Raw genomic sequence first — 21,219 nt, 5'->3', positions numbered from 1 at the left:
ATGTCCTGCAGCTCTTTAAACTTTCCTGACTGGTTAGTTTTAAAGATTAGGGTGGTTAGTTAGCCAGCTAAATATAGCTGCAAGAATCTCCCAGTGTTTACTTGCAAAGTGGGTCAAATGTGTCGGTTCTGATTGTTTAAGCAGTGGCTGATTTTTAACTGCTCATTTAACATCTGCAGAATTATCTATTTAGGTAACGTTGGCTTATTTACACTGATGGTGCTTGACGTGCACTGCCTCTGAAAACCAGAATCTTTTATCGCAAAAGACTGAAAACTCAAGTGCAGACAGCTGCTAGAATCTGACATTCATTAAACTGTCGCTGGCTGGAAAAACGGAAATCTGCTTTCTCACCTTTGTCTGAAATTAAGGAAAAACTGTAGGTTTGTAAATAACCTCCTGATTAGAGTTAAAGGTTAAAGAAGGTAGGAATTAAGAGTTTTTGATATCACTTTAAAAAGGTTGTGCTGGCCTTCTGAAGAGGACATGTCTGTGCTAGTGGAAGTTTTTTCTTCATGGAGCGTGCTCTGAACTTTGGTTGACTGTCAGGGATGGAGTAATGAAACACCACCAGACAGATGAATGAATGAAGCGTGCTGGTAGTGGTCAGGGGAATAAAGGAAATTTCTAAATGAAGAGGCACACCCTCGGCTGTTTAGTGCAGCACATTTGCTTTAGGAGTGAGGGAGAATAGAAGGGAAATGCAACACTCACCTCCTTGCTTACTCCTGTCAAGATAGATGGAGACCCTTCTGGCCAGACCTGCGAGCAGGGGGAAAAGGAGCGTATGGAGGAAGGAAGGGAAGATGGAGAAGGGGGGGAGGGGGAGGAGAGCAGGAACGTAACAAAGCAAGCAACAAATTAGCAAGAACCCCCTGTGCATGCTAACCCAAACATCCACACACACCTAACAGAGCTGTAATAGCCATGAAGTGACGGTAGGTACTCCTCGCCACTTCATGGGTATTACTCTACATGCACTCGAAGAGCAGAGGGATGAACAAGGCTGCAGCTTCCCAGCGTGGCATCTCCCAAATGACGAACAGCTGCACGTCAACACCAAAGAGCGGAAGGAGATTTGAGCCGAGCTGCCACCTCTGCATTACAAGCAGCGTCCCCAGCATCCGAACCTGCAGGACGCAGAATCTAAGATCCCTTCACCACAGCGTTAAAAAGCAGGCAGGGTGGAGCTGAGTGTGCATCAGTTTGTGGCTGGTCAATTACAAAAACAACACCTGGAAATGATGAAGGTGCACAATTATATATGGATTCTTATGGAGACTTGTTGCTTCAGAGGTCTTGCTGCCTTGTTCAGCCTCTCTCTCGGGGGGGGGGGGGGACCCACAAAACAATATCAAAGACCCAGCAAAATAACAAAAAGCCAGACAGTCCACAGAGATGGATCACTGATGAAAAACAGCACAGGAGCGTGTTATTGGACGATGGGAGGGGGGCGGGTTGAGTGAGGACAGGTCCTGCTGGTACTCTTGTGTGTGAGTGTGTGTTTGTCTGGCAGCATCTCCTTGAGAAATGCTCAGTCTTGTTGCAACTGCCTACAGAGGTAGAGCAGGATTTTGGCAGCGAGAAGACAGACTTGTGTAATATTTCATTGGGTTTTACATTATTAATGCAGCTGAGGCAACGCTAAAAATCGTAAAAATTCTAAACACAGCATTATTGTACTCAATCTGAAAGACGTTCCAAGCAATGGTAATAACTCAGAACTGAATACTGGGCCAGGAGGTGGTGGGTGTGAATGCACCAGGGAAAGCAGAGTCTGCGTGAGATTGCCGAGGTTTCTGAGATCTACTGCCAAGTTCATTTTTATTTTTTTACATTTTGGAGCACAACAAGCCGAAGCTGGATTCTTCAGTAAAACTTTTTCAAGCGAGGTCTCGTCTGAGTGGCTGCTTATATTAAAACTGATGCCTTCACTGGGTTCTGCATACAGACTGCAAAACAGTGGACTGTCACCGACGACACATCCAGGATAACAAGCACACCATTAAATGTTAAAGTCTCAGAGAAAGCGTGGCTGTGGCCCGCTGTGGGAGAGTCCTCCGCGGAGGAAGAGCTTCTCAGGGCGGTTTGTGTCGTGAGAGTCAGGCAGAGACCGGTGTTAGTTAAGTGTGTCTCCTCCCTGCAGGTCCCTGCAGAGCTCTGGTGACTCTGTGGCTCGGTAATGACGGAAACACATATGTGCACATGGCATGAGGTCCACACCTCTGCACAGATATGCAGTCAGGCACTGAATCAGCCAGTCACTCAATCTGACAGCTCTGCTCTGGTTGCTGCCAATTAGCCAAATACGGTGCCGCATCTCACACGCTCTTATTAAAAAAACCAAAGAAAACCCCATTACATTTGTCTTCTTCTGCGCTCGTGCTAAAGTGCACTATTTTGGGACGGACCGATGAGCGCTACGCAGGTAATCGCTGCATTTATCACACAGGTTATGCTCAGAAACAGTTATTCTTACAGCTGTCACAGTTGCTCCCAAAAACATCCCAGTAGTATTGGCTGAGAAACGCTCGAGGCAGAAATTTAAAGCAGGGGAGAGAGTTAAGGAGAGCGTGCGTAACCTGACACAACACACCGGTGGGTGGAAGTGTCTGACAGGTGTGTACAGTGGGTGCCTGCATCGCATTTGTGAATATCTCCGCCTCGGGAGTTGTGTGTAAGTGTGTCAACACGAAGGTAAACATGGCAGCGGATCCACCAACGTCCACAGTCCCAGTTTTATAACGATCACTAAAGCAATGTGAACAGTCTCACAGGGGAAGAATGAGAAATACCTACCTTCTGCATTTCATGATTGATTATGTGCAGACTTGGAATGTAGGGCCCGCAGTAGGTTAAACAGCCCCCGTTGTTTCAGGTGTGACAGGTATATGTGACGGATGTGGAATGTGTGAGAAGGTGAGGGAGGTGAAGCTGACAGCGGATTTTAAATTAGAGCTACATTCGTGGACTTAAACCTGCCGCCGACGGCAGCAGAAACAACACAAATGCAAAAGTATGGAAATAAAGTTTCAGCTGTGTCATTTTTCATTTAGCATTTGTGTGAAATTGGTTATTTTTAAAGCAGCTTGTGACAAACTCTCCCGGACTTCCAGTGATGGTGAAGTGGTCTGCCCTGACTGCTGCCCCTCAAATCTGACATTTTTAGTGATTTGAACAGCTCTGTGGGATGAGCACATCTTTTTAAAGCACACGTGCGGTAATTAAAACCGAAGCTGTGCGAGTGAGTGTTTACTGCTGGGTTTGATGGGGTCTGGGTCATCGGTGCCACCTTTTATTCAGAGATGAATTTCTGAGGTTTAAAACACCAAACACACTGCAAAGAAAAAGAAAATCTACCTTCAGGTTCAGTGCTGTGTGATTTTAGTCCAGTATGTGTTGGACCTTTTATTCATCTAAAACCTGAGCTGTATTTAATTTAAAAAGATATAAGTGTGAACGTAACCTTAACCTACTTTATTAGATTTACTTCTACTGTAATTGTCAGCTGTGGCTGTATCGTTTCAGCAAAACTTCATTTTTTCTCTTTTTTTTTTGTCATTATTTTAGTTTTAGGAGAAAAACAAACTCCTCTCAGACCTTCTCTGTAGATGGAGCAATGAGGAAGCATGACTGGGATGCTTTGGGACAGTTTGTGGTTTTGGAGTATGGGTGGGAGTGCGGATGGGTTGTTGACACAGTAATAAGGAGCATTGGTCTTTACTGTGGGTGCTGATGGAGGGCTGACCTCGGGTAGTGGGCAGCATATCGGAGAGACCCTGCCACGCCGTCACCATCTCCGGATTCTTCTGGTCAGCAAAGTTCTTCCAGATCCGTAGCGCTCCATCATCTGGAGAGAGGAGAGAGAGGGAAAGATACAGAGTAAGAGAGAGAGCCAGGAAGAAAAACGCAGCGTGGTGTAAACGCTGAGGCTGGACGGAGCTGCAAAGGCACCAGCATCCTGTTTGTAATCTTAATGGACTTTAAAGTGTTGAACTGCGTTGATGAAAACCCTGAACCACGACTCTTTCACACACACTGTGTCTTGACTGTGAACACACACTCCTCAAAAGAAGATGGAGAGTGTGTAACGCCGAGCGGCATCTTAAAAGGCTCTGTGCCTGTGAGCATCTCGTCAGAAAGAAACAACGAGGCAGGAATCTAACCTCAAAAACCTCTGCGGCTGAAACACGGCGAAGACACCGAGCCCAACATAAAACACGTCCGTGCACTCTTATGAGGAAGCTATTACAGGCCATAAATGTCTCCACTTGATTTACAGCCTGCGTTTTACTTTTTTTAATGCTGATTCTTTTTTATAACTAATGTCCTGCCCTGCTATCCTTCAGAGCATGAGTGATGGGGAAAAGCTGAATAAGTGCACATTACTTTTTGATGAGATGGAATTTAGATTTATCAATACTGAAGCCTTTTATCAAAGTTTCTTAGCTTAATTTAACACAAGGAAGACCAAACAAAATAAATGTGTTTGTATTTTAATGTCGAGTTGTTTTCTCCGGTTCCTGTGGGTGATGAAGATAAAGCCATGGAGGGTAATTGCTTTCTTCTTTTGATGAATGATGATGACTACACATGAGTGCTCCGTGTGTGTGTAACAGTCAAGTGTTTAAGGCTTGTTGCTGCTACAAATGAGCCTCTCTGCGATTTCTGCTGTTGCCAGTGGGCGTGGACATTTGCGTTGGTAACTTGGATGCACTTGTGCATCTGAACTCACACTTGTGTGTGTGTGTGTGTGTGTGTCTGTGTTAGAAACCTGTTGCGGTGAGCAGCAGTGAGCAGTCGTGTCCGTTCAGGTACTCCATGGACGTGATGCGAGTATAACGAGGGTTTCCGTTGTAGAAGTAGTCCAGTCTCTCGCCCTTCTCCCAGTCCCAAAAGCTAAAACACACACACACACACACACACACACACACTCATTAGATGACAATATGATCTGTTTAACCTTTTAACTGAATGTGTGGCAGTCTCTGACCAGATGCTGTCCTTGTCAGCCACAGCGATGCAGGTGTTGAAGGGGTGGAACTTGACCACTGACGGCACTCCAGGGTTGCGGTTGATGAATATTTGATCATCCAGACGAGAAATACCTGAAACAGAGGAGAAAATCCAAAAGTGGGTATGAAAGGATGATGGATTCATCCAAACCGGAGGTTTGTTTCCTGATGCAGGTTAAGGTAAGTGGCACGCAGATGGGTGAACAACCCGTCTGCTGGCACACCTAACCCACGCCTGCAGCTGCAACCTTACAGTGAAGAAGTTATAGTTTGACAAGAGATGGATTTGTAACGAGGGCAAGCTCAAATCCCCAGTACTGCCAACCTGAACACTCAATCTTCTACAGTAAGATGAATGAATAAAATGTAGTCTGTCCCTCCTTCCTCGTGCCGTTGGCTGGATCAGGGAGCCTACAGCTATTCAGTACCGACTACTACTACGATACTCAGGTAGCTTTCCTGCCACCTGAGTAGCATTTAGGAGAGTTTATGACAAACCGTTGGGCTCTAGGTAGTAATTTTTTTACATATTGAGTAGTCTAGTTTTCACTGTGATTTCATTTCTACATAGTGACTTATCTCTTTTGGCCTTGGCTCTCCATGAAGCTTTTTTTTTAAACTTCTAAAATGGAAAAAAAAAAATGAACTGAAACTGTTAACAGCTCGATTCCTGCCAGAGATCAGCGTGTGGTTTTTAACACATGAACTACAAAAAGATTTCTCAAATTCTGCCGCTGATCAAATCAAAAGCATTTTAGCATAAAACAGAGGAACAAAATAACATAAGAGCTACAATAAAAAGGTTTATTTAAAGGTCCATTAGCAGTGCACACTTACTTAAACTGACTAACAGGTTTTGTCATGTCCAAGAATACCGAAGACACCAGCTGAGGGCCTCAGGACTCACTCAGTGGTACATTACTGAGTTTTGTGTTCGTGCAAATTATTATTTTGTCCTCTAAGTTTCTTAAACACACTAATGCAGTTCATATTTCCATGCTCTGTCAGCAGATTAAAAAGAAATGTTCAAAGAATTACAGTTTAATTACTAGTTTTTAATTGTATAGGATAATAAAGGTACACTCGGCGCAATAATGTGGCTCACTGACACATTTCTAATAGCTTTTGGAAAAAGAGAAATTTATGCTTCATGAGGTTTTGGATCATAGGCTGTATAAATGGACTGGGTCTCATATACTCTACCTGAAAAGTGTGAACAACAAGTGAGAGGTTGATCTGACTGAGAAACGGAGGACAGCTACACTTTCATCAGTCAGGCCCACCATACAGCACACACTGCCTTATCACCTTTTTACCTCTGAATGGCTCCGTCATTTACCAAATCACCATGATACTGTATTCAATTTGACATGAAAATAAAGGCACAGATCATAAAATCAACTCAAGTGATAAGTAGGGTCATTTTCTCACTGACTTTTATACAATCAGACTTCTTTTAGCAACCAGAGGAGTCGCCCTCTGTTGGCCACTGGAAAGACTGCAGGTTTTAGCCACTTAACTCTATTTTATTTAACTTTATTTATTTTAAAACATACAGTCTATGCTTTGGATACACATATTAAATACTGGGCTGTACTATTGCTTGATGAACATAAATTAAATATGGAATGGGGGCCGAGATTCCCAACACAACACAACACAAAGGTCAAGTATGATCTGAACTTTATACATTTAACAGTAGTACTTAAAAAAAATAATTTAAAGACCAGCACTTGGTTTTTAAAGTATTTGTATGTAGATGCTATAGGGCTATAAGGGTATATAAGTTAAAACAAAAAGCAAATAAAGTTTCCTGGAAGACATTTTTAGAAGTAGAACATGTGGAATAAAGGAAAAAAAGGACAAAGCATAGCCTGGCCATCGACAGCAAGACCTGAGGCAAAGTACGAGAACGGAGCAAAACATGAAACGGTCTGCGGTGGAAGAGCCGAGGCAAGAAAACAGTGGAGTTGTGTACCCCACTGGCAGGTTTCACTGCGAGTAAAAACACGTTGATAAATCTGATGACTTGACTGCCTCACTATATGTTGTCATGGCAACAACACATGCCGGCTGCCAACCCCGTCCTTGGCTACATGAACTCACTCCCGAGACCGCCGTAACGAGATGAAGAAGAATGAAGGGGGATGGATGGAGCTGTGATGGAGGAAAATGTAGTTGGAGGGAGACGCTGCGGAGGCCTGTGGTTAAAAGCCGGGCGAGATCATCAGCACGACTTGCTTTATGTGCATGAAGTGTGACATCACAGTAGATAAAGAGCGACTGTAAAAACAGAGTACACCTCAGAAGTGCACAGTGAAGTGGGCAGACTTTGTACCAACAAAAAAAAAAAACAGTACAAGTCAAATCAGGTTCACAGGCTACAGAACATCCTTTGTTCTCTGCTCTCTTTGCTGGCTTTGCTGCCTCGTTCTTAACTCCTCCATCTTCCTCCATCGCACCCTCCCCCTCCTCCTCCCTCCTTCCTCTCGCCTTGGTTCTCTCTGGAGGGATTCGACTGAATGAGGGCAACCCTACTACTTCTCTCTTTCAGAAAACTGCGAGGGGAATTCAATGATTTAACGAGAACGGGATAGACGTGTGCGTGAGCAAGCCTCAGCTCTGACGCCAATCGCCTCGTGACTGTGTGTGTGTGTGTTTGTGTATGCATGTGTGGAGGGGGCTGCCGGTGACGTCGGGGGTGTTAGTTATTCTGTTTGAGAGCTGCTCAAACTTCACCCGGGGAGTCTGTGTGTATGCTGGCACTGGAGCCTCTTTAATGTGCGAGTGCATGTGAGGGGAGACCTGTGACTCACAAAGAGGACGTCTCCTGCTGCGAACTGATTTCAATCAATCCTTCCATCCCTGCGAATCATTTGCAAACTTGCTCACCTAAAATTTTTGATGCATCTTGATGTTTTTCGGGGACAGTCTGGATTTCACCCAAGTTAGCCTCGTTAGGGCTCCGTAAATAGTCAATTAGACACGACTGTCAGTCACTAGTAACAGTTTAACCAACTAACATAGGGACTATTTTGTCCTTGGGTATTATATTACCAATGAACCTTTGTTAGAAAAACAAAAACAACTTCCATAAACGGCCACTTTATGCAGATGTGATAGAAAGTGATAGAAACTACAGCTGTGCAGCAATGACCTGATGCTAAAACACAGCAGATGAAAGAAGTTGGTGCCAAGTTAAGAAAGTATCAAGTAATCCTTCACTAAATGAAGAAGTGAAACACCGTTTTTTTAAACATCTGCAGTGTTTCTACAAGCGAGGAGGAGGTGAAAACGAAGCCTTGTTCCTTTGTGAGATTACGACCTCGGCCGCCAGTTGATTTTAGAAATTCTGACCCTATTTACAGTGAAACAGATGATAAAGCAGGACATACTTTAGTGCAGGCCGACCTTCTGACTGTGATGATTTACTCAGTCTAGGTGCACTTTTTCTCTCCTCTGCTCTTTCATCATATGCACCTGAGCCCATCCCTACAAGTCCTCTCAAAATGAAAATCAAGCTTCCCAACAATCAGTGATGTGTGTGAAAACAAACACGGGCAGACAAAGTGAGGCTGAAAGAAAAAAAAATCTGCTTTTTGAACACAAAAACATGAACCTGGCGAGAATGGCAGAATAATAATCACCTCCTGGCAGAGAAACGGAGGAAACAAAGAGCAGCCGACAGGGAAAAGTGCCGCTGGAGGCTCTGTCTGTTTTTATCTTTTTGGACAGTCTGGATTTCACCCAGATCCTGCTCTCATTAAGGCTCCATAAACATTCAATTAAACATGGCTCTGTTAGAAGCTAAGTGCTCGAGTGAAGTGACCGCAGAGCTTGTGTATGTCATATGCTTCCTAACCAAAGTCACTCTACCTTTCAAAAGAGGAATCATTTAATGCGATACTGAATATGATGAAAACCAGGGAAGAGATTTTAAAAATTAATTTAATTCCAGTAATATCTGTTCATTTCATTTGAACATCTCCCCAATGAAAATCCTCCCCAGGACATTAAGTGTCTAAACTAAGAAAGACTATTCTTTCTTCCAGGCAGCGACGTGAAATATAAATGTGTTTGGAAGAAGTTAGAAGAAGAAGAAGGTCTTTTGTGCGCATTACTGACCTCTTTGTATGATGCTTCGACTCTGCCTTCTTACGCGAGCATTTCTCAGAAACCTCCACTGACGCTCCAACCTCACCTGACTCTCCAGGTCGTGCTCCTCGGGGATCTGCGAGATTGCATAAAAGAAAAGACAGAGAGAGAGAAAAAGAGATTTACAACTGCTCTCCCCATCTGGAACATTTCTAAAATGATAAGCAAACAAACGAATAAAAAATTCAGAGGGACAATATCGAATTACTGCCGCAATAAATCCATTTTTATTGAGCCTTGAACATTGACACTTTTGCTGAGAGTACATTTAAAATTTCAAAGTTGAAAACTTAATTAAATCCTGTTGTGCTCTCCCCCACATTCAGAGACCACTGCACCAAATAACAAATGAAACCATTATAATCCCTTCTTTGCTGATACAGCCTGGACTCTTCTCTGGATGATGGTTACTATCAATGAAAAACAAAAACAACCTCCCAACAGACCAGTGAGTTTCTATTCTGAGTAAAATTTAAAGAAAAAGAACAATTTTGTATAATTTCCACACCTGACGTTTTTACTTCCCTCAAGTTGAATTAATGAAAATTACAAGATGGAGTTTAATTTGCATTGAGGTAGATTTTCTAGAATATTGCAGAAGCAATATCGTCACTTGAAATATTAATATCAACCCTCTTTTCAGGTAGATTTGTTTTCTTAACAGCTACTATAGTTAGCAAAGGCTCAACATTTTAGGTTTGTGTGCCAGATGATTAATGTAGCTCAATGATGATGCTATCTGTATGTCAGCAAGCTTCTGTAGTTACGTGGGACACACAAAAAGCCACAGGAGTTCACAATGTTAATTATTTTAGCAGCCAACTTATCTACTGAAAATCTAATATTAGCAACCCACTAGCACAGCTATCTAGCCAAGGGTAAAAATACTACATTTTAGTGTATCCAAAGATGATTTAGTCCTCATGTCTACGCTCTTATAAAGATAATCTTACAGCAATAAATTAATTCTTAACTAGAATTTGCAGTTCCTGGAAAAATTGCAGTTGGATTGTTGATACTGTGGCTGGTTGTTGGTGTCAGTAAAGAGTAGGAGGTAAATAGCTTGTTGTGTACCTAATAAAGTGACAGACATTGTAAAATTGATGTGTGTTTATGTTACCCATACTGTTACTACTACTCAGATTTGTCTCTGAGATGAATGCATTTAATAATGCTAACTAAGTTTGCATTAGCTGCTAGTTTAGCACTCAACCTCTTGTTCAGATATGGTCTCTGCAGACTAATAAAAACATGCTAATATTGATGGTTCAGTTCAATTCAGTTTTATTTATACAGCGTCAAATCACAACAACAGTCGCCTCAAGGTGCTTTATTGTAAGGTAGACCCTACAATAATACATACAGAGAAAAACCCAACAATCATATGACCCCCTATGAGCAAGCACTTTGGCGACAGTGGGAAGGAAAAACTCCCTTTTAACAGGAAGAAACCTCCGACAGAACCAGGCTCAGGGAGGGGCGGGGCCATCTGCTGCGACCGGTTGGGGTGAGAGAAGGAAGACAGGATAAAGACATGTACATAACCTACTGGTTTCAGCACGCTGTAGAAACCAGTAGGTTATGTCACAGTGGCTACCCCATCCATCTTTTATTTACAGAGTATGTATTTCCTTCTCGTGTTGGCAGGACTCAGGGCCCTGTCAGTATAGCGAGCTTTAGAGATACAAATGTTCCAGTGAGGCCACTAACACATGGACAAGATTATTATAAACCTTTTGATTGATTCATAGTTTCTTAAATGTTACGACTTTCCTTTGAGAATCTGTGCTCATTCCCATAAAGTTCTTCAACTTCACAGTAAAGCCTGAATCGCCTTGGTGCAACAATGTTAAGGGACGCTCATGCGATTACCAAGATAATGAGTCCAGGTATCAAGTTCACTTTATGTAATCACATCTCATCACATCTATTGAGCAGTGGGACAATATTAAAAGTATTAACTTTATTAAGTCTTATGTAACAAAATGGGCCCCACAGACTTTGTGCCCACTTTATTTTAAGGGAACAGAATCACTTTTTTTTTTTTTTTTTTTTTTAAACAGGACATTAAATATGCAGAGTTTAATATAAAGCAAGTCTGTGTCATTCTTCAGCGACATGAATTAAAGTCATAAATTAAACGTTAACTGCGCGGCTGTGAATAAACAACAGAGGAAAACTGTAAATGTATGTGTGTGGTTTTAAATGTCGGGTGCCAGCGTGTGCTTATGAAGCACATTTCTACAGCAAGGCCTCCCACGCCACCTGAATGCTAAACAGTCCCCACCCCACCCACCCACAAAGTTATAGTACCATGTGACCACACTACTACTGTTCCTGCAATGTCCTCGCCTGGTGTGTGTTGCTTTTGGAGAAATAAAACACACATAATGTAACACCTCACAGCGAATAAACAGATTTGTGTCTGTGAGAAAGATGTTGTATGTAGCGTGTGTTCAGTCACATCATTCATATACAGTGTCTCTAGGGTTTTATGGTTTCTCAGAGGAGGCAGATTTAGAAGTCTGATGTCGACCTGTGTGGAAATTGCTGGCTGATGCTGTCGTTGCAAGGGTTGGGATCCTGCAGCGTGTCAGCTGCTAATGTAACGTATAATGAGACCCTGAGGAGAAAAATGTGTGTGAGACACTCTTACAATCTCCACACAGCTCTGCACGCTGTGCATATACAGTAAAATCAACAGTGTGTAGTGTACAGTAAGGCCAAAGTATGTGGACAGCCAAACAGGCTGTGTGTATGTAGCGGACAAACAACAGTCAGCAGCTACCTGTGATTTCAGACCCGTAAACTGTACAAAAAAGATGGATGCAACCACTGTGAGGTCTTCTGCATTTTGTCTAGTTAGCATTTTGGCCACCTCCATGTTAGTGTTTTGGTCTAATAGTGACCATACTGAGATGAAAGGATGGCGCTTGGTTAACAAAGTGCATCCATCACTTAGGTAACAAATTACTAGAATTGACCTCAACCAAAACTGAAGCACAAACCTCTCAGATGGTCCAAACAGTAAACCATATTATTTGTCAGAAGTTTCCATTAAACTGCTCCAAAAGGCACCAACAGCACAAACATGGCAGAGGATGCCTGTAGAGCTGAAGCCTGGCAGAAACCCAGTGGCTATAGCCCCTCTCAATTAAAAACCAAAACTTTGCTTTTGGATACAAATGGTGGACATTTTAAAAGTTTATGTTGACTGGCTCACTTTTGGAGCCAGCTTCAGAGGACAGTTACAGGTACTGTAGTTTTCGGCACCATCACCTTAACCTCATTTTTCAGCCCTTGAGGTTTCACACGTTTACTTCTCATTGACATTTAGCATCGCATCTTGGGACTGTTGAGCTGTGCGATGCGATGAACTTTTTAAACTTCAAATCTGTACAGTTTAATTGTTTGGGGCTATGCCAGATGAAAGATGACCAGCTTGAACAAATTGTTGTGATAGTGTTGGCTGTGTCTCCAAAATGATGGTCCTATTTCTCTCAGTGGTTCAAAGCTGGATGTATAAAAATCTTTCAGTCCAAGATGGACTGAGACATATTTCAGGAATGCTGCCTTAATGTCGACTAATCTGGCAAACTTTCATATGGTGCCGCTAGTTTTGACGGCACATGGTGACATGGCCGTTGAAAGATTTCCCAAAATTCAGCGAATGATCAGAAAACAAATGAAGCAGCCACGTTACCAATGCTACAGTTTCTCCACAGGAGAGATTAAAGTGGTGCACTTTTGCAGTCCTGGACTACAGATGTCTGGGAGGCTCAAAAATGCTAGAAAAAATAGCTACTTAAAGTCCCGCCTTTCCCCTTTCGTTGCACTTTTTAAAGTTTCATAACTGCTCAGTGAAATGTTGTTGGTGTTTGCTAACAAGTCAGCCACTCTAGGTCTACACGCCTGAGGCCTAGCTGAAACTCGTGATCACAAAATGACTTAAATAAAATTAAAATGAAATGGAAATGTTTTTAGGTTTTAGTCTCTGCCGATTTTATCACAACCTGACCTAGAGTTATTAATGCTGTCTTATAACTGTAAGCCCTCAAAAAGTTCTGTATTTGTGTTACCATCATCCATGATTTCTGAAAAATATGCCCCTGGGAAAAAACCCATATATTAATATAATTAGGAAAAATAACACTGACATTAAAAGTGATGACTAATAAAATAAGAGTAAAACACTTCAAGACAAAAAATAAGGTCAGCTGGTTTTAAACTGCCCGTGGGTGTGACTGTGTGAGTGGTTGTCTGTCTCTCTGTGGCGACCTGTCCTGGATGCACCCTGCGACTGCTGGGAAAGGCTCCACCGAGACCCTGAACTGGACAAGCGTCAGAATAAAGATGGATTTCAGACAAAGCTAGAGTCTGAGAATACAAATATGAAGCTGGTTATGAGGATAAAAAGTCCACATGGAGCTGTGCATGTAACCACGGCTCTTTGCTTCTCAAACAATATGAACCTGAAGCAGAGGACGTCTCTTCTGTCTCTCGTGTGAGGAGTCTTCAGCGTCCTTGCTTCTCACAGATGTGTGGAGAAACACAAATATACACATTCTTGTGCTGCTGACACAGTGATATGATAACCTGTCTGCAGACTTTAAGACACACACACGGCTTTGTAATGGAGTTAAGTTTTATGACAGCACTCAAAATTTTGCCAACACAGCGTTATGATTTGCGGCAAAACTCCCCTTTACTCCTCCTCCTCCATCTACTCTGTGAGCTCGTTCACTCGCCTTCACATCCAGTCATCTCTCTGCTTTTTATCAGCCTTTGTTGCCACTCCTGGCCCCGTATTTCTTTCATCCTATTCATCCCACCACCATGCTCTTCATATTGAGTTTTCTTTCACTTTTAGCATCTCTGTTTTCCTCCTCGCCCACCTCTATTTGCCCCTCAGTGTCTGCTTTCCTTTTCAAATATTTTACTTTCATCATCTTTTATTTTTTCTTCCTGTTCTCTCTTTCCTGTCCTCCACTTTCCCCCCTAAAACATCTTACATGTTTTGTAAATATTTGATTTTACTAATATCTTCTTTCTATATCAGCCATGAGCAAAAAAGACCCCCCATTATTTTCCATGCACTTTGCAAAGTTTCCATTTTCTCCTCTGTTTGACCCTGACTCTCTCTCTTTTTTTAAATATCGCTTTTCTTCCTGTTTAACCTACAAAAATGTGCTGACACTGTTTGCCTTTTTTCCTGGAAAAGACGACACATTCAGGCCGTTTAAACACGCGTTAGTTTGATTTAATATTAAAGAATTTCGGTGTTACTACTGTGCCGGGTGAAAGCGCTTCTCTTAATCTTAAGTTTCACTCAGGAGGATGTTACATTATGGAGCTCATTATTCAGCAAAGCCATCTCGTACAAACAGCAGGTACTTTCTCTCTCACTGTGATTGGTCCCCACCCTGCTGTTTTCCATAGGACTTCATTACTTTTTAAAATAAATCCTATAACACAGAGTTTATGTCCTTAGACAGCTCAATCTGTCCTCAAACCGCTGCAAAAAAGCACGATAAACACGCACCGCTGACACCAATTCACATAAATGTGTGTAAACAGAAAATTATCTGCCATATTGTGCTGCTTTGTTGCTTAGCAACTGACTTAAGCTGATTTTAAAGTGGTAGATTGCTTAGCAGTGGAATATGGAGGAAGATGAGAAAACATTTCTAAGTTCTTGATTTGAAAATATGGCGATGTCCTTTCTCCTTTTAAAGGTGCACTATGCAGCATTTTCCCTGTATTAAAACCATTTTTTATTGTCAGTGTGTGAAGGGGGCTGAGGTCTTCCCCGACTCTCTCGTCGCCTCTAAAGGGGAGTTCCTGGGTGAAAAAACTGCTCGCAATCTGAAGAGGGTGGATCCTCAGTTAAACTTCTGTCACCATCGAGGCGAGCGATTGGAGTGACTACTAATTAGAGAGCACTGATAGTCACTCCATTATTGATATGACAGGGTGGTAAATGTATTAGAGGGTTACACAGGCTGCCAGAGCCCGCCATGTACACTAGAGACCAACCATCAGCGGCAAAGCGATGTGCGATGAGCCAGCCTTTTGTGGGAGAGTAAGCAGGCTGACCAGTTTGACATCTGAGGAACACAAATGATGACACTGACCTTCATGACAGGCTGAGCAAAATACTTGGCGCTCCAGTCGCACAAGCCTGTCTGGAGGGCCGGACTGATGTAGTTCCTGTGACCACCTGGTTCATCGCTGTCTTCAGCTGCCTAAAGAAAAATACAAAAAAGAAAAAAAAACCTGTGATTTAAAGATTTAAACGAAGCGGAGAGAGAGACAGGACAAGTTTGACTAGCAGCAGCACGGCAGGTTTATCTTTCTCTACCTGCTCGGGTCCCTTGTCAAACATTTTGCGTGTGCGGGTAAACTGGTGTGAGTGGGGCGCCTGTCCTCCCAGTGTTGGGGTATAGGGCGGTCGCGTGGCCGGCTGCTCCCTTGTGGGGGGTTTGGGAACGTCGTTGGTCAGACTGGAGCTGCTGGTGCTGGGCATAGGCGGAGAACCACTGAAGCAAAGGAAAAGAAGACAAGAGGATTAAGGGGTCAGTTTAGGAATGCACATTTTATGTGCTTTTATTTTTAAATTAGCAGCTGTGCTACATCTAAATGTAACACAGCTGCTAAATCTAACATCGCTTCTTCTGTGTTGTCTAAAGGACAGCTGCTTTTTCACTCATCTGCAGTCCTCCTCTCACTACTTGCACATCTGTTTCTTTAATGCATGGGGGATCTCCTCCAGTATGCAAAAACTGCGACTCTTAAACTTGAATCGTATTAAAGGACAAAGTCAAATCCTGCAAGTAGAGCCGGCTGTGAATGAAGGTTGTCTTAATGTAGCCAAAACTCCCTCAGACACCTCGGGACGTTATGGTCGAACCTCAGGGCCTCTTATGGGACACAGCCTCGCTCTCCCGACCTGATGAGCCACTTTCAGGCTTGGACAGTACTGAGTTTCCCAGACTGTTAAACCCAGCTGCTGCTGCTCCTGAGAAATTTTGGTCAGTCTGACCCAGAAGCTGATGATTTGCTTTCTGCACAGGTTTGAGATAATGGTGAAACTGCAGATGCGCACATTAAAGTGGTGAGAAGTGAACTTTCAGGTTGTGTAATGTAACAGCAGCTCTGGATTTGCTGCAGAGGCCTAACCATGAAGGGGTTTGCAAAGCTAAAAGTTCTGAATTAAAGGGTGGAATCTTTCCTCTAATGCACATAGAAAACTATTTACCATGACAGAAGGGTGTTGGACACACAAACAAGCAAACTGGGAAATTATTCAATCGTGAAATCAATTTGCTCATGGATAATATTTCAATTTTAAAATGCTAATAATTATTTTTCTTCTGAATCTACACTTAATTTTGCTTGATTTTTATATTTTATCCTGGTTCATGCACCATGCATATAATTCAATATAAATTTTAAAGTAACATTTGGCCAGAATCCCCTTCGCCTGCTACAAATGACGCACATTGTGATGATTAAATGCAAGTCTTTTTTGCCTAACACATGATTCAAATGCTCTGGGGTTTCCGTTTAATGAGTTTTCGGTGTGTCACGGTGTTCATGCATGTGTGAGCTCCATCCTCACCCAGCCTGGTGTATGTGCGTGCCCTTGCTGGTGGGGCTGGCCGGGGCCGACTGGGTGAGCGATCCTGAGTCCAGGATCCTCTGAGGTCTGGCATTCATCGTAGCCTGAGGAAGAAAAAAAAAAGTCTGTTTATTCTTGTTTCTGCTGACGATCACATTTGGATTCACAGTTTAAAATTTTGATATTTCTTATCAGATTTTTCAAAAGCTTTCAGAGACAAATATGCAGAAGTGTCTAGATCAGAAGCAAACCCAAAATCTGGATAATCTTCCTGCTGTAACTGCATAAAAAGTGCAGCACTTCACAAAGTTTGCTAAATTTCCACAGGTTTATCCCATTAAGTGAGCAGGTAATATAACCTCTTCATTGTGAGTTGTCTAATGGCTGCACACGAGGGAGGGGCAAACTTAATAAAGACAATAGAGGCAAAGCATCGCTGATGAATAGCAGAGCTGTTGTTTACTCGAGCCAGGTGGGGAGAGAACTGTGTGCAGCGTAAATCCAGTTAACACAAGCAAACACATTTTACTACCTTTGATTTGATTTCTATGCTAATTGCAAAATTGCAGTGAGCATCTTTTGCTTCTGTGTGCGTCTGAAAGGCTGAGAGCGAGGCAGGAAAGTTTTTAATGCAAAGATCAGGCCCATAAAAACGGCTGCATCTGTGAGGGGGACGAGACATCAGTTATGAGGGTTGGCTGTTGGCGCTTCATTAGGAGGCAAGTCAAATGAAAGAAAACAGCAGTAAAAGCAGCTGAAACAATTATTATGGAAAAAGCCAGATCACTAATGAAAGCAGCTTTTCCACTCATGCACAACAAGATCAATATGATGGGATGGGGCATAAAAGGAAAAGCAGATAAGGAACTAAAGGACACGCTTATGTCTTTTGCAGAAAATGTGGGGTGGATGTGTGACACAAAGGAGAAGCGCAGATGTTAAGGAGGACAGCGGTAAGCACATAGCTCGTGCAGACAAACAACAGGAAACCTGAACTGTTCACTGTTCAGGTTTGTGCTGCAGAGCTTTCTTACAGCACAAACAAAAGGTCTTTGAAACAAAAAGCATCCGGGCGGAAGAGCGTTTCCACTCAGTGACGTAACATGCTCATGGATTATTCATCAGTGTTTGCTGATCATCAACATGTAGCAAACAAACCAGACGCTAACGCGAGAGAGCACCTGCTTTATTTGCTGACAAGCTTTGCGGAAAATGTGACATGCAAAACTGCAGCTTTAGCGGGAAACTGGGCTGAAACTGGTGCTAGCAGCTGCTCCGCTCCACGTGGGGAAACGGGCTTGTTCTCCGACTTCAACCCACTTCCCCACACTTCCTCTATCATTAATTGGCTGGAAAGCGAGTCAACTGCGCAAACACATTAGTCAGAGGCTGTCGAAGGATACAGCTGTGGAAGCGGATGACAGCTCAGGGAAAAAAAAGAAAGAAAAGTCTGAATAATCCTGTTAAATTATGTAGAGCTTTCTTACTGCTGGAGAAAGCCTCCGACATCGCTGTGACATGTGATGATGAGATCGAACAGCTGAAGGTGATTGAGGGTAATGGAGGGAATTCTTCCATTCAATTGAGGTTTATTTATATAGCGCCAAATCAAAACTACAGTCACCTCCAGGTGCTCTACACTGTAAGGTAAAGACTCCAACAATCACCCGACCCTCGGCGGGAAGGAGAAACTTCCATTTAACAGAACCAGCTCAGGGAGGTGCTGTTATCTGCGGTATCTGTGGTATATACACATGTGGTGAGAAGTACTCGCATTTAATCCCACAGCAGCCTGAGCCTACAGCAGCATAACTGAGGGAAAGTTCAGGGTCCTTTTTTAATCCAGCCCGAATTTACGCTTTATCAAAAGGTTTTGAGTCTAATCTTAACAAACGAGTACGTCTGTCTCCTGACTGAAAACTGGAGCTGAAAGCTCCGCCTCCCATTCTACTCCAAGTGTAAGCCAGCCAGCAGTCTGAGAGTGAAGCGCTCTGCTGGGCTAATATGGCACATTGGGGCCTGATTTTTCAAGACCTTGTAGATGAGGAGAAACTTTAAATTAAACTGGATTTCACAGTAAACCACTAAAGAGAAGCAGGTAAAGATGATATTTGGGGGTTCATTGAAAACCTTAAGTTCTTAACCATAATCCAACCATCCATCATCTTCTGCTTATCCAGGGCCAGGTGGCAGAGCCTAAGCAGAGAAGCCCAGACCTCCCACTGCCTGGCCACCTCCTCCAGCTTGTCCGGGAGAACACCAAGGCGTTCCCAGGCCAGCCGAGAGTTATAATCTCTCCAGCGTGTCCTGGGTCTGTCCTGGGGCCTCCTCCCGGTGGTACATGCCCGGAACACCTCAGCCATGAGGCATCCTTATCGGATGCCCGAACCACCTCAACTGGCTGCTTTCGATGTGGAGGAGCAGCGGCTCTACTCTGAGCCCCTCCCGGATGTTCGAACTTCTCACCCTCTCTCTCTTAACCAATAATCTCCTTTCAATACAGGCAAACAACTGGGAGATAAGGGCTGTGTTGGATAGTAAATCTTTGCCATTCAAACATAAAAAATGCTCTGGGTTTGCTTCAGATGGATGTGATCCAACTTTATTAGTGACACATCAGTGAAAACGACTGGACGCTCCTGAATAAAAGAATGACATGTTCAAAATGTATATACTATTAAAAATCTCCATGAGGCCCAGCATCAGACAGCAACACTGGACTATAAAAAAAGCATTTAGAGTCTTAATCATCTTGGAAGCAAGTACATTTTAATTAGCTCCTGACCTTGTTTCGCTTTGTTACAAATCAATAACATTTGACATTTAAAATCTTAATTAAAAGAGCCGTTAGCACTTGTGAACTTGAATGAAGGTTCTTAAAATAAGCAGTTGTTGCCGAGCTCTTTGAGAGAGAGGGAAAAATAAAAAAGACTGTTAACGCCACTGTTTAAAATGTGCACTCATGATATCGTTATAGTCCAGAACAATATTTTGCTCCTTCTTCAAATTCCGCATCAAACGCTAAGATCAAATCCTCTTTAATGTCTGTTTTCTATCCTTCTCCTCATTGGAATAAATTACCTTTAAATATTTGACCGTCATTGTTTTATTTATTTACAAAATACTTTGTTTTTCATCCCAAATCAAAGTACTTGTGCTTATTCCGTTTAAGGTCTTGTTTTTGTTTGTAGTCTTTCTCATCTTTGTTGTGATATTTTTTAAAAATTTTGTACAGTTCTGTTTACCACTTGTTCTAAGAACATTTGTTTGAGTCCTATTTACAAGTAGATGTTACACAGAGATATAATAAATGTATTAATCTATAACAACTTGAAAGGAAGCCATCCTTAGACAATTCAGTTCAATGTTATTTACATACTACAGATACAACATATAATGGTTGAGAAAGCAACAAATTACAAACAAAATCCCAGTGATCAGAGGACCTGAATGAACAATCACTCGGTGATGGTGGAGAAGAAGAACTTTGTGTTAACAGGAAGAAACCCCCAACAGAACCAGGAGTGGGGAGAGAAAACCTTCATCCAAGACCGGCTGAAGGTTGAGGGAAAAGAGACGACTTAAAATTCATGAAAAGGAGCGTCGAGAGACCACGAACAAGGAAAATATGATCTCGCTTTCCAGTTCCTTTTAGTGTTCTCGCTGCAGCTGAGGGCTTTTCACTGAGCTTTTAAGACAACTGCAAAACGAGGAATTACATTACGAGTAACAACACACGACCTCATTTTTTAGCATCACTCTGAGACAGAACGCTTTTAATTTCGACAAAGCTGCACAGACTGATGGGGCGTCCTACACATTTGTTTAATGTGTGAGTGAAAGGACATGTCCTGGCTACTGCAGCCCAACAGATTTATTGGGGACCCGATATTATGATATAATATTAACTATTTGCTGATATCTCAGTATTGGAATTAATAATGGTTGAAATGAAAATTTTAAAAGCAAAGAAAAGAAACAACTTTCAACTTGTGAGGACTCTGCAGCCACAAAGGAAACGAGCAGCTGATCTGAGCAGAGTCAGGATTGGGTAAATGAGTAAATAAATAACTACAAACAAATATATTAGTCAGACTCTGTGGGTTTAAAAATTGAGCCTGTGCAACTCTGTAAAAGTCCTCTTTTTTTTTTTTTTCAATCAAGTCTCAAGTTTACAGCTTGAAAGATTAACATGATTGATGATGATTAACCCCCTAAAGGTGTCGCAAAAGTGTCCTGAGCAGGTGCAGGGCGCGACTGAATCCCGTCTCCTTCCATTCAAGGCGTCTTCCTTGGGATTACAGCATTGCTGAAAATCTGCTTGTTCTCATATGTTGCTTGTCAGGGACCTAATCTTTATAAATATGACACCACTGTTTGTTAAATTGACTTGAGTGTGCAGGTCCACAATAACTCATGCTCCAAAAA

The 21,219-nt window shown here is 42.5% G+C and overlaps 1 protein-coding gene across 6 annotated transcripts in view; it reads right to left on the bottom strand.

The window, feature by feature from the left end:
- The window catches only part of rptor (regulatory associated protein of MTOR, complex 1), a 198,722-nt gene that overhangs the window by 16,783 nt on the left and 160,720 nt on the right, over positions 1 to 21,219 (bottom strand). For 4 of the 6 annotated variants that reach the window (XM_039613380.1, XM_031754181.2, XM_039613381.1 and 1 more), the window contains 8 exons: positions 16,792 to 16,895; positions 15,532 to 15,709; positions 15,305 to 15,415; positions 9,141 to 9,246; positions 4,994 to 5,108; positions 4,775 to 4,899; positions 3,725 to 3,850; positions 715 to 762 (listed from right to left, as the gene is read on the bottom strand). In XM_039613380.1, coding sequence (XP_039469314.1) covers positions 715 to 762; positions 3,725 to 3,850; positions 4,775 to 4,899; positions 4,994 to 5,108; positions 9,141 to 9,246; positions 15,305 to 15,415; positions 15,532 to 15,709; positions 16,792 to 16,895 — 913 coding nt within the window. The remainder of the gene's footprint in view (positions 1 to 714; positions 763 to 3,724; positions 3,851 to 4,774; positions 4,900 to 4,993; positions 5,109 to 9,140; positions 9,247 to 15,304; positions 15,416 to 15,531; positions 15,710 to 16,791; positions 16,896 to 21,219) is intronic. The other 2 variants (XM_031754182.2, XM_031754183.2) reach the window with 2 other exon arrangements.

Source organism: Oreochromis aureus, linkage group 6, assembly GCF_013358895.1.
Source record: "Oreochromis aureus strain Israel breed Guangdong linkage group 6, ZZ_aureus, whole genome shotgun sequence".
NCBI classification, from domain to species: Eukaryota; Metazoa; Chordata; class Actinopteri; order Cichliformes; family Cichlidae; genus Oreochromis; species Oreochromis aureus.
Note: the sequence above shows the minus strand (reverse complement) of the source record. Positions and strands in the feature narration are given on the sequence as shown.